The 17,107-nt window shown below is 38.1% G+C and overlaps 1 protein-coding gene across 3 annotated transcripts in view; it reads right to left on the bottom strand.

Moving 5' to 3' along the window:
* Window positions 1–8,108: 8,108 nt before the first annotated feature.
* Window positions 8,109–17,107, bottom strand: part of Fmo4 (flavin containing dimethylaniline monoxygenase 4) — a 34,009-nt gene continuing 25,010 nt past the window's right edge. For 2 of the 3 annotated variants that reach the window (XM_020170038.2, XM_074047504.1), the window contains 4 exons: window positions 15,766–15,965; window positions 13,382–13,734; window positions 10,811–10,880; window positions 8,109–8,869 (listed from right to left, as the gene is read on the bottom strand). In XM_020170038.2, the coding sequence (XP_020025627.2) occupies window positions 8,380–8,869; window positions 10,811–10,880; window positions 13,382–13,734; window positions 15,766–15,965 (1,113 nt within the window). In that variant the 3' untranslated portion in view covers window positions 8,109–8,379. Of the gene's footprint in view, window positions 8,870–10,810; window positions 10,881–13,381; window positions 13,784–15,765; window positions 15,966–17,107 lie in introns of those variants that run through there. The other variant, XM_074047505.1, reaches the window with a different exon arrangement.

The raw sequence follows: 17,107 nt of genomic DNA on the forward strand, positions 1-17,107 counted from the left end.
ATGACAATCTGATGGCTTACTCTGCTATTGGAAAACTATTTTTATGTCATTAATGTATGCTTTCTTGTTTATAAATGCCCAATTTTAAAAAGGAAAAAAAGAAAAAGCTTGGCATATTTATCTAAAAAAGTTTACAAAATTTTTGTCACTAAATTAACAGTCTTGATCAGCTGGACTCAAAAGGGAAAGCTATCCTGATCCTGAAAAAAGCTACCCAGTTCTAGCTGCAAATGAATAGCAATCAGAAAGTCTGATGGAGCAGGACAGAAAAAAAGGAGTGAAAAAGACAATTACAAACTCCTGAGATCAGCACCTAAGAGATACTTTAAGTACAAGTTATTTGAACATGTATAGGAGATTACAACACTAGACCAAGGGCATACTATCTTAGAGGAGCATAAAGGTTTTAACCCCAGCAATATAGAAACTAAGGATCACCTTAGATTTCAATATTAGTGCTTACTGAAATAAGATGCATCTTGAGTAATTGACATAATGAGTCTATTATCTATTAGTGTTTTTGTGTGTGACCTCTATATTTGAAAATAACATTGCTTTCCCTCTTGTAGCCTTACACATTAAATTTTTTGTGTGCGTGTGGAACTGGGGTTAAAAGTCAGGGCTTCATGCTTGCAAGGCAGGCGCTCTACTGCTTGAGCCACACCTTCGGTCGGTCTTGTTCTGGCTATTTTGGGGATGGAGGTCTTGTGAACTATTTGCCTGGGCTGGCCTTGAACTCAGTCCTCCCAATCTCAGCCTCCCAAGTAGCTAGGATTATAGCCACCAGCACCTGGCTTAAACACTGCTATTGGTGGAGTTCATGTCTTTGGTCAGTCAGTTACAGATATCTTTGTTACCATGCAGAGTAATGTTTCCCTAGGAATCTCCTAAGGCAGTGTACTCACTGAGACCATTTTATGTTATGGACTCCACAAAAGGATCTATACTAGAGTACCAGGAGATCAGGCAAAGGTGAAAATTTAGAATGATACCATGCTATTCCAGGAAATACCTTTTGGCATGCTTTCTTAGAACATGTAAATGTTTTAGGAATTCTAAATAATAGTGAAAATGCCAATTGTAGGAGTTCATAGAACCTCTAAGTCATGTATTTGTTTAAAAATGATACATTGCTCATTATTTGTTTATTTACTTCTGCTTTTAATAGATAGTTACCTAGGGTTTTTTTCTTTCTTTTTTGGGAGTACTGGGGTTGATCTCAGGGCCTTATACTTGCTAGTCTAGTCCTTTGCTCTATAGTCTCCCTGCCTTCTCTTTTGCTTTAGTTTGTTTTTCAGATAGGATCTCATGCTTTTGCTCAGCCAACCTTGGACTGGAATTCTCCTACCTCTGCCTTCCAAGAATTTGGGATTATAGGTGTGTACCACTATGCCTAGCCTAGCTGAGAGGTTTTTTTAATGTGTCTGACACTATTAGAAACCAAACTAGGTATACTAATGAACAAAACGGACAAATTCTCATGTTTATTGAGCTTATAATCAATTGGGGGAAAGAGTAGATACCTATGTTAACAGAAGAACACACAGATAATTCCATAATGTCAAGTGCCAAGAAGGAAACAAATACATGCAATGATGTCTTGCTGGAGGCTGGGATGGAGAAAGATCCTGATTAAATAGGCCATTAGAGAAAACCCCTCTAAGGAGGAGATTTTTAAACTGAACTCTGAAGGATGAAAAGGAGCCAAACATATGTAAAAGAACTTAGAAGATAGCTAATATGGGTGAGTTAGAGTAGGAATTGAGGGGGAGAGTAGCATGAAATAGGGCCAAATGAGGTAGAAATTTGGAGGCCATAAAAATGAACTTGGATTTTATTAAAAGTGCAATGGGAATTTTTAAGTAGGGTGTAATGTGATATGAAGTGATTACTTTGTTGTGGAGAATAAACAAGTAGAGCCTGGTAAGACTATAAATGAGTAGGCCTACGTTTAGTTATCTGCATGAGAGTTAATGGAAGCTTGGATTGGGCTGGAAACATAAAATCTTCTGTCAACTTTTATTCCTGGCTGATCTATGAACCCAAGGTAGAATCAATATAGGAAGAATGAGTTAAGTTGTTGGCTAATGTATGTTGATAACTTTTTGGAGTGGGAAGTCAACAAAATGACAAGTGAACAAATAAAAGAGAGGAATGCAATAGTAAGGAAGTGGTTTTTATGTTTTGTTTTATTTTTAAAGGGAGCTTTTGTTGTGTGTTTCTTTTTGTGCTGGGATTTGAACCTAAGGCTTCACACATGATAAGCATACACTCCACTACTGAGCTATCCTGAGCCCTTTGTTAGACATGATGATGTACAATAAAGAATGTGATTCAAAGGGGAAAGCTAGATGTGGGCATTAGAGGTATAATTAAGTGACAAGTTACTATTGTGTAATGTTGGAGTCTCTGAGAGTCCTTGTCCTCTAATTAGCACCTCCTTCCTTGTCTGGATTCTGGATAACTTATGAGATAAAACAGAGTAAAGACAGAGTAAAGGATATTCATTTCATGACTGATATAGGTCAGTTTAGACTGCATGGGCTTAATAATTAAACCTCAGAATTAGGAGACTTCCTCATTATCCAGCCAAGTGTGTGCTCTCTGTGGGCAGAAAGACAGTGGAATCCATGGGGAGCAGTTATTCTCCCCAAATTTACCAGCCAGATAAATCACTGCACCTGTCCAGATACAGAATCAGTGTGAGTACAGGAATGGAGAGAGGCCTATGGCTGTATTCATTGAGGTCCTTTCATGGGAAGCATATACTAGGAGTGAGGAAGAAGTATATTTAGGGACCTATAGGATCCAGGTGAGAGAGAGAGATACATTTTACAGAAACAGCAGAGATCATATGGGCTGTCCCATTCTCTAATTACAAGCAAAGTGGTAGAGCACTTGCCTAGCATGTCTCAGGTCCTGGATTCAATCCCTGGCACTGCAAAGACAAACAATTATAAACAATATTATGAGTAGAGTCAACTACTTTGGACTCTGGAAAAGTCAGAGTTTATTCTTATTCTGTACTAGGAAGGTTAGAACTTTTGGAATACAAAGAAGTTACCTTCAATAAACATTGACCACTGTCTTCTGCTTCTGCTGACTTAGGAGGATTAATGACACATTCCACGTTCTCAGAGGTACAGGTTTTGAACTGCTGAGGAGCTCAAAGACTTGTCCCATACCTCTAGGTATGAGATCGTTCCCAGAATCTAATAAATCTGGCAGACTTTTAGAAGCTTTGTTGGCCTGGGGAAACTCAATTCAATTCCGTGAAATTCTGTTCGTTCATTTATTTATTTCTTTATTTGGGACAGGGTCTCACTATGTAGCCCAGGATGGGTAGGAGCTCATGATCCTCCTGCTTCTGCATTCTGAGTTCTGGGAGCACAGGCATGTGCCATCAAGCCCAGCACTGAACTGCTTTATTGAGTTGCCTTTTAGTCAGTCTACTTTCTATTCTCAACTTTGAAGATGCATAATTAGAAGAGATGTGAAGAAATAACCACAAGGAGACTTTCTTATCTATGGATTAATTATCTGAGTCTCTGAAGTTATAAGACTATGTAGTAAAAGCAAAATTGTCATAGTGCAAAATTACTAATGAATGTTTTCATATTGTTTATCATTTCCTTTTTTTGTTTGCCTTCCTCCATCTACTCTGTGAACTTCTTATGGGTTTTCTTTTTTTAATTGTGAAAGTGATAGTAAAGTTTATTAGGAAAAGGATACATTTCAGTAGACTGAAAGTGAGTCATCTCTAGGGTAAGAAGACAGTGTTAGCCTTTGGGATTTAGGTATTTATTAAGCTTTCCTGTGAGAAATTCCTATCCTTAGGTTTAGCCTACAGGGCTAAGGTCCTGGGTAAGCATTAGGGTAGATAAATAATTATTGGGTTCACTTCATCCCCAGGGTATGGCTTATGGTCTTTGTTAAGCAAAGATCTATTTTTCCAGGAACTGCTATTATAGACTCACCTTAGGATGAGTGGGAGATTCAAAAACATCTTGTGACATTCCATGACCTTGATGGGCTATTTCAATCTTTGAACAGTCATGTCTCAAGAACTAGAGACTCTGAAATCTTTAAGGGAGTGGGAAATCAAGTCAGTGTTTGGCTACTTCCTGCTGGTAAGGGGGATAGACTTATTAGGTCAGGATTCTCTCATCCTTGTTCTTTGTTGATGGGTACATCTGGGATCGTTTGGAGATCATAACCAGGGGTAGTTGTGTTCAAAGAGGAGGAGTCATGCTCAGAAGTTGGAAGAGTTAGCCTTTGGGTTGTATCATACACACTTTTAAAGCCTCTTGCAAAAACAGATGAAATTAGATCTGAGTCAACATGGATTAGATCTGAGTCATGGCACCAAAAAAGTGCTATACCAGTTTTGGGATATATCAGAAAGAGAATAAATCAACATACAAGAGAAATACCTTCACACTCATGTTTATTGCAGCTCTATGCACAATAGCCAAACTGAGGAATCAGCTGATGTGCCCAACAACTAATGAAGGGATAAAGAAAATGTGGTATATATACACAGTGGAGTATTATTTATCCACAAAGAGGAATGAAATAATGTTGTTTGCAGAAAAATGGATGGAACTGATGATCATCATTCTGAGAAAGATAAGCCAAGCTCAAAAAGCCAAATAGTGCCTGTGTAATCTAGACCTGAAATGCTAATAATAATAATAATAATATGGGTCATGTATGTAAAAGAGGGATGGGGGGACAATCAGTGGGAGGGAGAGGAGAGAAGGAGAGAGGGTTTTAGGGGTAAAGAGGATCAAAGTCTGTTACATATATATGTATGTATTACATATATATATGTCTCTCTAGATTATATATATATAAGGATAGCATAATGAAACCCACTAAATACTGTTTGAAAAAAGGGGAGAGGGAAGAGGGAGGCTAAGGAAGTAAAATAGAGGTGGTGAACTTCTTCAAAATACACTGCATGCATATATAGAAATACCACAATGAAACCCTCTTGTGCAATCAATAATTGCTAACAATTTTTTAGAAAGCTATTGAACCACCTGGAAGGATCTGTAGGACACACAGTCGCTCACTGTGGTCAAGGAACTGTGGACTTGTTGGTACAGTTGATATGATGGGTAAGTGTGATTCTGAAGGGAGTAGGGAGTGAGGAGGTAGACGTTTCTGTTGGGTGCCACTCCAGAAAGTGGCTTGGAATTTCTTTCTTCATGATTCTGTGCCTTTATGGTCAAGCTGCCTGAAGTACAAATGCTCTAATAAAGTGACTACCTTCTACTACTTAGATCTTAGCCATATTTTGAATTGCTTGATTTGAAAGTTTGATGGGACTTGAATCCATTCTCAGAACACAAAAACCATTCAATGTTAAATTTATTAATGAAAAAATATTTAAACTGCTGTGAATTTTTTGAGTGACTGTGAAATGGTTTTATCTTGTTTTTATACCAACTTGTATTAACTTAGATCATTATTAAAAATCTTAATAAAAATCTCTCTCACTTCTCTGAGTCTTTGACTTTCTTTTCTTTCTTTCTTCCTTCCTTCCTTTTTTCTTTCTTTCTTTCTTCTTTTCTTTCTCTTTCTTCCTTTCATTCTTTTCTTTCTCTCTCTCCCTTCCTCTCTCTTTCTTTCCCCTTCCTTCCTGCCTTCCTTCCCCTCTCTCTCTTTCTTTCTTTTGCTTTCTTTCTTTCACTTTATGTCTCTCTTTTCTTTTCTTTCTTGGCATTGGGGTTTGAACTTAGGGCTTCTCACTTGCTAGGCAGGCACTCTACCACTTGCACCACATACCCGGCCCTTTTTGCTTCAGTTATTTTTAAAAATAGGATCATGTATTTTTTCCCAGACTTGCCTGGACCATAATCCTTCTATTTATACCTCCCATGTAGTTGGGATGACAAGTGTGAGCCACCACGCCCAGCTTTATTGGTTGAACTGTGGAGTGGTTCTCACTAACTTCTAACCTGGTCTAGTCTTGAACTGCATCCTCCTGATCTCTACCTCCTGAATAGCTGGGAGTACAAGCATGAGACACTGTGAATGGCTTGAATTTTTTATTTATTTAAAAATTATACATAGGAAAAATAGCACATTATAGATCTAAGTTATTATGAACTAATAAAGAAATCTCAGTTGTGCTGTCTTCCCTAAGATAGCTTAAATATGCTCTATAAATACCTGACCATGTTGGTCAACTTTAGTTAGTTTTGAAGATTTGAAATTAGGTGCCCCTTGTTCTGAGGAGTTGTTGCCAGTAAAAACCTAGACACATTAACTAGTTACATCAGTAGGTCCACTTATGTTTATTTGAGAAAAGTTCCTCCTTTGCTAATGTTTACATGCTGCATTCTGGAGCATCCATCTGAGTGCTGGTGGTGGGGAACACAAGGACAAAAGGGTGATGCTTGCTGGAAAGTGATACGTGGAGAATCTATGAAGAGCAAAGGCCATATCTCCTGATTACATAATAGGGAACAGAGCCAAGGAGTAGTTTCAAATCCTTTAACTCAGACAATAGAAAATGTCCTGTAAGCAGTTAGTTTACTGTGTACCAAACACCCTGTCTTGTGTAACTCGTGTTTCATCTGAAGTGGAACTTACCATTAGCACCATTTTCCAGATGAGAGCACTGAGGCTTAGAGAGGTTAAATAACTTGACTAGGGCCTCACAGCTAACAACAGAGCTGAGTTTGAAATCTAGATCTCATTCTAGAGTTGTCATCTTAATCAGTATAGTTGGCTTCCAGTTACTGTGTAGTTATAGTTTTAATTGCCATGTGGATTATCTTTTACTATATAAAAAATTTGATATTAATGGACTGTCCTGTTCATTTGCAAGACTGAGTTAATTTGAGGTAATGGCAGAAGAAAAGAATGTGAGTAGAAGATGAGGAATGAGGAATGTCAGTGAGTGAAGGCACTGTTTATTTATCAAATGTTTTTTAAGCAATACTTTGTATCAGGCAGTGTTTGGAATTAACAAGATATGGTTTCTTTTAGGAAATCATTAGGAGACAGATAAAAACAAAAGAGCAATACCAGAACAGATCTGAGATGCAGTCATTACACAGAATGATCAACTGTGCTTTGGAATTTCAGGGAAGGCTGTGCAGAAAAAGATAACCATAGGAGGCTGATTTTCATGGACAACATTGATAGATATAATTGCCCTCTGACTTTTCGTTGGATTTTGCTACTAGGAAGCACTGGCAGGGGCTTGACCAGTGGCAGTGAAGTGGGTAAAGGTAACAATTTATTTCCTCAGATTTTTACTTTTCGGGTCACTGTGTGCTGCCTTTGTCATTCAGCTGAAAGTCATTGCTCTTGTTAGGTAGGCCTCTCCACATAGGTCTGTCATTATCTCTTTAGTAATTTCTTCCTTCCCTTGCCTCATCAGGTCTAGGGATCACAAAGTTATCTTGTTGTTACTAGTCTGTAGTATTTCATTATTCCTATGATTTCCCTCCACTACTCAACTTTAAAAATTATCCCTCTGTTGGGTTGGAGGCATGGCTCAAGTGGTAGAGCACCTGCCTAGCAAGTGCAAACCCCACTATCACAAAAAAAGTTTCAAAAAAAAATCTCTATATTAAAATTTCCACAAATTCCCCAATTTGAATGCTATTTTGTTGCTATGAGGACCTTAATGGAAATAATGATCATATTTCTTTAGAATAATTGCCTACGTAACAGTGTAGAATATGTCCTAGAAAGGAATACAAGAACAAGAGATCATGAGCTGGGTGCCACTGGCTCACGCCTATAATCCTAAGCCAGCCTGAGCAAATAGTTCCATGAGACCCTATCTCGAAAAACCCTTCACAAAAAATAGGACTGATGGAGTGGCTCCAGGTGAAGGCTATAAGTTCAGGCCCCAGTACCTCAAAAAAAGAGGTACTGAAACAAAACTAGAGACAATATAATAATTCTTTTGAGAGATGACTATATCCAAACTTGGAAGTCATTACAGGAAGGAAAGGAAAGATACACAAGATACTTGTTGATAGAATTATGAGTTGGTGCAACCCTCATAACCAATCAGATTCATCTTCACCAAACAGTAGGCATCTTAGTCCATTTCCCATTGCTATAATGGAAGAGATGAGAAGGGAAATTTATAAAGAAAAATGTTTATTTGGTTCACAGTTCTGTAGTCTGGAATTCAAGAGCACAGTGGCAGCTTCTGATAAGAGCTTTGTACTGTGTATCACAGCATGGTAGGTACAAGGGTACAATAGCAAGTAAATTCATGAGAAAGACACAAAACAAGGGGCAGCCTCACGTTATAACAACCTGTCATGGGTGACGGATCCAGTATTTGACTGCAGAATTAATCCATTCATGAAGTTCAAGACCCGAAGACCCAAACATCTTCTGTTAGGCCCCATCTTCCAACGTGGTCACACTGGAGACCAATTTGCCAATATTTGAATTATGGGGGACATACCCAAACCACAGCAGTAGGTAAGGGGAAATTCTGTCTTGTAGTTTCTCTCTCACCAATTTAAGAAAAAGTGAAGATTTACAGAAAAGGAGAAGAGAGGCAAGTAGGACAGGCGCACCCCAAGCTTTTATGTAATGTAACATGGAGGCAGGCTTGGAGGAATTAGAAGTGATTCGAGTTTTCAGAGGTTTCATGGTCCTATTCCATTGGGTCAGGATGGCATTTCTGGCTCCATCCCATGTTCCAGGGCCCACTAAGCGGTATTGGTAAGAGGTACATGGTCCAAAGAAAACTTCCCATGCTAGTCTGGGATCTGTGAGGAACAGAAGTGGGATGTTGGGCTTTGAGCCGATGCATGTAGCGAGCTCATCCATGTAGAGAATATAGTCCAATTTGTCTTGACTGGCATCCTTAATCACACCCCTATGAGGGAAAAAAGATGGATTATGTTTTACTAGTTGCTTCCTGCCCCACATTTTTCAAGTTATTAGATCTACCTCTCCTTCCACCATTTTTTTACTTTCTCTAGAATCAAACTATATTTTGGGAGTATTTTTTCTATGTTGGAAAGAAAAAGTAAAAGGCTTTTTGTCTACCAAGGGTATGTGTGAGGGTAAATTTGTTGAAGGAGGTGGCAAAGGGAGGCAATTTGGAGAGAAGCTTTTGATTCTTAAATTTAAAATGAGAATAAAGCCTGATCAGTCCAAAATGAAATAGTGGTTGATGAATGAACAGGATCAGAGAGATTCACATACATGGACATGTATGTACATTTATTTTCATTGATGTTAAAAGTGTGAGAGAGTCATACTTGGTATACCAGGGCTGAACTTGATGCAGATATGAGCATAGTGTATGAGAAGCCCTTATTCATACCTACTTTTGTTAGTAAACTTTCATGATGTTCTAATGCCATTAAATAAATAAAATAAATAAAATTTAAAAAATTCCAGGCTCCATTCTAGGTTCTGGGGATCCAACAGTGAACAAAACAAAATCTTTGCTATCAAAGCTTTCATTCTAATGGGGGACATCAACAAATTATATATAAAAAACCCCAGCCTAGCCAAATAGAGATGTAATATGTCAAGTAGGATTGGTATTAAGAAATAGATACAAAGGAGGGCAAAGTGAAGCCATGGGGTTGCCATTTTATATAGTGTTGTCAAGGAAGGCTTCTCTCTTATGAGGTGATATTTGAATAGTGTGAGCCATGCACGTGTCTGGGGAAAAGCATTTCAAGAAAAGAGAAGATTATATGCAAAGACTCTAAGGGAGGTAATGCTGGGCCTGTCTAAGGAACCGTGAAGAAGTTGGAGTGCCTGAAGCAGCATGGATGAGTGGGAAAAAATTGTCAATGTCAACTCTGGGTGCTCAGAGAGCCGGGCACCCAGAAGGGCTAGAGGCACTGTAAGGAGGCTTCTGGGAGAGAAAGGTTTTGAACAGGCAGCAGCGTGGTGTGGCTCACTCTTGTTGCCTTAGAATGGCCAGAGTGGAAGGTGGCAGCAAGTGTTCTGATAGCTTGGGCTGAGGTGGTAGCTTAGGGGTCTTGAGAATTGTCTGAATTCTAGATTCCACCTGGAAGGGAGGGGCTGATCTAGGTGTGAGTAGCAATTAACTGCAATGGGGAAGTCTCAGAGCAGCCCATTTTCAGTGTGGTGGGATTGGAAGAGGGCATTAAGAGTTTCTTTTTTAAGCCAGGCACAGGGTCTTGAGCTAGTAGTCCCAGCTATTTGGGAGGATGAGGCAGGAGGATTACTTGAACCCAGGAGTTCAAGGCCAGCTTGGGCAATATAACAAAACCCAGATTCAAAAAGAGAAAAAAAAATAGTTCATTTTCAAACATACCAAATTTGAGACAACTATTAAACATCTAAGAGGAGATATCTAGAGGGCATGGGAATCTGGAACTTTGAGGAAGATTGGGGTTAGAGCCCCAAGTGAAGGTATTTAAAGCCACAGGCCATGTAAGAGTGAGCGTAAATAGATCTGAGAACTAAGTTTGGGGCTCACCTAGATTTAGCAATGAGGAAGAGGTTATACCATGAAACCCAGAGAAAGAGAAGCCTGAGAAGTGGGAGGAAAACAAAGACAGAATGGACTCTGGGAGACAAGTGAAGATAGGTCCAGCTGCAGAGGATTAGCCTCTGTGTCCTGCATTGAAGACCTGGTGTCCCCTATAACATGTCTAAGGCCATATGTTTAATTAGTGGCAGAGTAAGCATTAAAAATATATTCTTCCGACTCATAAATACAATTATTTTTCAACCTTCATACTGCTTCTAACATTGAGAATCCTTATTTTTGTTAGTTTTTTTAAAAACAAAACTTATTATTTCCCCTCTAGAATACTGTATTTCATACCTTTTAATGAGCTGCTCCTTTTTAGTGGCCTCAGCCATCAATTTCTGGGATGGAGGTATCCTGCAGAGTCCTATGAGGAGAGTCAGTGATAACACTAAGTCACACATAGTTTTTTAAGTTCTCTTCCCTCTCATTTCTGGCCTCCCAGTGCTCCAACCTCAGAACATGTAAAAGCCAAAGCTGAAAATGGAATTGGAGTACATAGGTGATTTTCCAGAGGTAAAATCTCCCATCTAACTCACTAACCAGAGAACACTATTGCCAGATGTGAGACAACTGTCCCCATGGCCCAGCCCCCAGCCTGCACCACCTGCATCAGATATCAGCACCTGCTCCAGTTGCTGGCCTGCCTTGTCCCCTTCCATCTGCTGTCATGTTCTCTCTCTTATAATGTAACTCATATTGTACTGTGTACATATCTCCACATTGTATTTGTGTGTTTGTTAAAGCCATTAGTTGCTCAAATGAAAATGAAGCTCAGCTTTGCTGTGGAAGGGGTCTCATGTGTGGAAGGGGCTTGGTATTCCCGGTCTCACAGAGGCTCTGTCTGCTTGAGTTGTGGTGAGGACCCACTGGTTCTCAATATTCCATCTGGACAGACTTAGCACTTGGCCTTCTACTCCTGTTAGTCTAAATTCTTAACTTGCTCTTGCCCTAACAGCTTGGACTTCGGCCATTGTCTGCAGTAGCCCAGCTGCCCAGAGTCTAAAATCCTATTCTGTCCCTTGTTTTCCTGCCCTATCCCCTGCTTTTTTTTTTTCCCCCCTTTGGTGAGACTGGGGTTTGAACTCAGGGCTTTGTGCTTGCAAAGCAGGTGCTCTACCACTTGAGCCATGCCTCCACTCCATTTTTGCTCTTGTTATTTGGAGATAGAGTGTCTCAAACTACTTGCCTGGTCTGGCCTTGAACCATGATCATCCTGACCTTAGCCTCCCAAGTAGCTAGTATTATAGGCATGAACCAATAGTGTCTGGCTCTCCCTCTTTTATAATGTAAACCAACCCTCATTTCCCTTATGTGCTACTTGGGACCTTGTTAGTACAACCTGTCTTCCATCCCATTCTGGCTAGTCTTGCTCCTGCAGGTACCAAGTGCCAACTCCAGAGTGGGTGATTACTATCCACAAAAACAGTCTTGATGCAGCTCTGTGCTATACTTTCTACTGGGGTAGAAATCCTGTAATAAAGTAGTCATGCTGTTCTGTAAAAAAGTAGTAAGACTTGGTAGTTTCTGCAGTGCCTCTTGGAAGCTGTCTGGTAAAGCATGCAATTACCCATATGGTATGATCTAATAGAGTCCTATTTTGTCAGCTGTATCATTGTAATAAGCATTTTTGAGCTCACTATAAAAAAAAAACCAGATACATAAGAGTCTTCTGTGGTTTTAATATAATTGGATGATGCTGTGAAAGCATTTTAGCTGGTCTTCAAGAAATACAAATTTGTGATAATTTAATGAAGGGTTGAGAATTATGTTTCTGTATCATAGATAAAGTAAGGGCCTCCTAAACAGCTTATCTTCTCTCCCCCCATTCAAATAACATGTTTGCCAACATTGGAGAGCATGTATTTACTACATTTATAAAGTGGGGTAGAAGTCAGCGCTACTTAGTACTGTTATATGCTACTTCTAAATTATTGGTGACTATTTTCATTCATTAAAGACAATTGAGTGCTCCAAATGTAAATGCTGCTTATATTTAAACATACTATAACTGCATTTCTTTAAAATGCTTACTAATCTGAAACTTGCCCTACTTTAGGTGATTTGGTAAGAATAGCACTAGTAACAGCAGTAGCTCTTTATGGGTGTTTTTCTATGTGTCAAGTACTCTGTTAATTGTTTTCCAGGAATTACCCATTTTTTTTTAAAGATCATTGAGGGTGTTGTTGTACTCATTTTACAGATGAAGGGCTGAGATTTAAGGAGATCCTCACAAAGCTAATGAGTTTCCTCCTTGGGAGTGAACCCTACTAACTATGATTCCATCATTTCTAGCATCTGTGCTCTTGGACTGATAATGGACAGCAAGTAGAGTTCAGGGTCTCAGTAATTTTTATGAGTATTTCTTAAAGGTTACTCTCTCTTTATTCACAGCATGACTTATTCCAGTACCTTTCTTTGGAAGAAATACATAATTCTACTTCTAGTAATAAATGGGAAGACTTAAAAGTAAATAAACTGAACTAGAATAGAATAGGATCTTGAAACTTCCAACAAATTCAGTTAATTTGAAAAATTTGATTACATTTCATTGTTTAAATTTATCTCATCCACAGAGGAAAAATCTCTTATTCTACTCAATCAGATGGAATGATGTATGCATACCCATTATATTGTACATATAATATACATATGCATACACATGTATTTAACTCTAGCTCACATCTGTTTCATTTTAGCTAAATGTTAAATGGCAGGGCACTAATTTTTTTTTTTCTGGTGTTGGGAATGGAACCCAAGGCTTTGCATATGCTAGGCAGGTGCTTTACCACTGAGCCATACCCCAAGTGAGAGGGCACTAATTTTAAGATCCAGTCAATCTATATGGCTTTAAATAGAGTTAAGTACCTTTGAACACTCTTGTGGCCCATCGTGCTTGGAGCTCTGTGCTTGCTAAGATGGACCCTTTAAGGCCTATAAAGCCAATGAGGGCTAATGTTGCTCTCTCCAGGTTTGAGGGAAAGACATGCTTATATAGGAATATCTTCTTTGTACAAAAGCTTTTGAGAGGTTCTTCAAAAAAGGGAAAAGAAAATGTATATCCTGTAGTGAAGATCACAACATCAATGTTTGCTTCTATCGTTCCATCTTCAAAAACAGCAGAGGTCTCTGTAAAATCTTTTGTGCTGGTCTTCATGGTGACTGTCCCACAGAGAATACAGGTTGGCAGCTCATCATTCACAATAAACTTTGGTTTTTTCCTTTAACGCAGAGGAGAAAAATAGTCACTGCAGTCATATCTGTGAGAGACTTCAACAAATGATGTATTCGGTCAATTGAGGGAGATTGTCTGCCAAGCCAAGGAAATGAGTTGACCAGTGTCTAATTCAAGGCTGTCTCCCTGACTTGCTTATTTCTAACATGTTTTGTTTCCTTACTCTGCATAGAAAGCACATGAAATTCTTTCTCTTGGAATTCATTTTTGGAGCAATGCTTTTCTTTCCCTCCTTCCCTCCTATATTTTTTCCTTCCTTCCTTCCTTCCTCTTTCCCTCCCCTCTTCCTTTTTCTTTCCCCCTCCCTTCCTCCCTTTCTTTTCTTTCTTTAAATATCAGGATAGAATACAGTATACAACAAACCACTTGATGATCAATTCATAGTTTCATGTCACCTAGGCCTCAAGGAAGGGCATTAAACAAAGAAGAAATTAGCAAGAAACTATGAATAAAAATAAAAAGCTTTAAGCTGGGCACTGGTGGCTCACACTTATAATTGTAGCTATTGAGGAGATCAGGGGGCTCCCGATTCAAAGCCAGCCCAGAGAAATAGTTCATGAGACCCTATCTTGAAAATACACAAAAATGGACTGGCAGAGTGACTCAAGTGTAGAGTGCCTGCTTAGCAAGCATGAGGCCAAAGCCTGAATCTATTTATACTGGTAAATATTTTCATTGTGATCATCATTCTACCTAATCATATCAGACATACTATCTATAAAATTAATGTATCAAAGCATTCTTTGTCATTAGTTTTTCTTATAATTTGAAATGTATCTTGCTGAAGAATATTTGAGTCAAGTATAATAAATCACATTTAATGACACTGCCTGCAATTCAAAGTTTTTCTTTTCTTTGCCAATATGCAAGTTTATACAGAGGTATATTAAAATATATCATCTCAGGAATTCTTGTTACACATTCATACTTCTAACCACTCAGTCAGATCAGACCATTATTATTGTAGGTTAGTGAGAGCTGACCATCTGCATTTATTGGGGCTATAAACATGTTTCTAGACAGTAGCAGTTTCAAGAATCCTCAAAGCCAATGTAAATTTTCTGATTTTCAAACTGGAAATGAAAGTTATCAGCCTCCATTTTCTCCTAGCTTCATGAATTACTGTTTTTGTTAGTATACATGAACTGCTGTGGAACCTGATGGAGTTGTATTAGGGAAATATGTTTATAATAGGATAAACAAAAACAATGCCATAGTTACTGAACATTTTGATTCTCGATAATATAGGAGAAATATTGATTTAAAAAATATCCCATCAGAAATGCAAATTAAAACTGCAATGAAATACCATCTTGCCCCAGTTAGAATGGCTATAAAAAATAAAAAATGCTGGAAAGGATATGGAGAAAAGGAACTCATAATATTATTGATAGTAATATAAATTAGTATAGTATTTTTCCTAAAAAAAACTATGCATAGATCTACCATTTGATCCATCTATCCCACTTCTTGGTATACATCTAAAGGAAATCAGCACACCAAAGAGCTATCTGCATGCTTGTGTTAATTGAGGGACTATTCACAACAGCTAAGATCTAGAATCAGCCTAGGTGCTTATCAACAGATGAATGGATAAAGAAAATGTGATGTATATACATAATGGAATATTATTCAGCCACAAAGAAGAATGAAATCTTGTCATTTGCAGCAAAAAAAGATAGATCTGGAGGACATGTTAAGTGCAATAAGACAGACACAGAAAGACAAGTACTGCATGTTCTCTTTTGTAAGTGGAGGCTAAAAGTAGAATAGTGATTGTTAGAGATTAGGAAGGATGTGGGGGAGAGGAAGAGTGAGAAAAAGGTTGGATTTGACCAGTGCATGTTATATGCATGCATGGAACCCCGTTAATATACAAATTAACAGATGCTTATAAAAAATGAATTGGGCTGATAAGTGAAGTTCAGTGGTAGAGCACTTGCCTACAAGACCCTGGGCTCCATCCCCAGTATCACAAAGAAATAAAATTTCCCATGAAATAAAAAAAAATAAGTACCCTTTTGTAATACTTAATCCATAATCCTCATGGTTAAATCTTTTATTCATATGCCTTTCTTGAATCCAGTTTAGGAAGCATGCAGGCAGAAGTTGTGTTTGAAAACTATGCCATCTTCGTATACTCATCATATTTGAAGGGTAGCCACCATCTGAAGCACGGCTGACAACCCAGCTACCAGTTCTAGTACTGAGAAATACCTAAAAAGTAAGCCAAGAAAGATAAATACATGTCCAGCAATTTTTAGTATTTTTCTTCCATATGTTTCAAATTATCTTGTAACATTCTGGTCTTTGAACAATAGAGAATTATGAATTTGTATATAGGTCTACATATAACTCTATGTTCCCATTGCTGTCATTGTTCTAGGGAAACACTTTGCCTGATTTATGTATGTTAGGTATTTTCATTATATTTATAGTATTGTAAAATAGAATTATAACATTTGTAGGTTTATGATATTAATTTGGCAATATTTACATATAAATAATACGTAATTTAAAGTGAAGGTTTGGAAAAGAAATTTTTTTTCAGAGAAGTTTTTTCTTTTATTTTTTTTCCTACATTGTATATTTTCAAGAACATGCAGCACAAATAAAATTATTTACATGCAATAAAAAGGATAGATGGCTTTATACATTCATTTCCAAGCAAATGCACACTGTTTACCAAACATTGCTCTTGATACTAAAGGTATAAACAAGACTTGGTTCAATTTCACTTCATTTGTCTTCAGTTCAAACAGAATTTGTTATGGCATATCTTATAATTCTGTGAAAGTTGTTAGTTATTTACAAAAAAATAGTTTGAAAGAATTTATCTAGGCAGGGTTACCAGAATGGGGAAAAATGAAAGCCAAATATTTCAATTCTGTCTCTCTTGCTCTACTGTGGATGGTACCCAGGACCTTGTCATGCCAGGCAAGTGCTCTACTGGGCAGGTCACTTACAGCATTTTTGCTTTTGTGTTCTGTTTGAGACAAAGCCTCATGACTACCTTTGCCTCAGCAAACTTTGAACTGACATGCTGGGATTATAGAGTGGCATTCCAATGCCGGCTTCAGTTCAATCTGAAATGCAGACTGTGGCATTGGTTAAGAAAAATCTTTTCTAATCCTGATTTCTGGAGTATTTTCATCCTTTGTTCTTCATCTGTTGATGGCCACATGTCTTTCTTCTGTAGCGTGATCATAACCAACTATACACTCTTTACTTTTTAATGCTGAAGCATTCCTGCTTGCACATGATTTCTTATTTTTTTAATTCATTTATTCACATGTGTGCACATTGTTTGGGTCATTTCTCCCCCCGTCCCCCTCCCTGGAAAAAAATTTTAACCGAAT

This window comes from Castor canadensis, chromosome 11, assembly GCF_047511655.1.
Source record: "Castor canadensis chromosome 11, mCasCan1.hap1v2, whole genome shotgun sequence".
Taxonomy (NCBI): domain Eukaryota; kingdom Metazoa; phylum Chordata; class Mammalia; order Rodentia; family Castoridae; genus Castor; species Castor canadensis.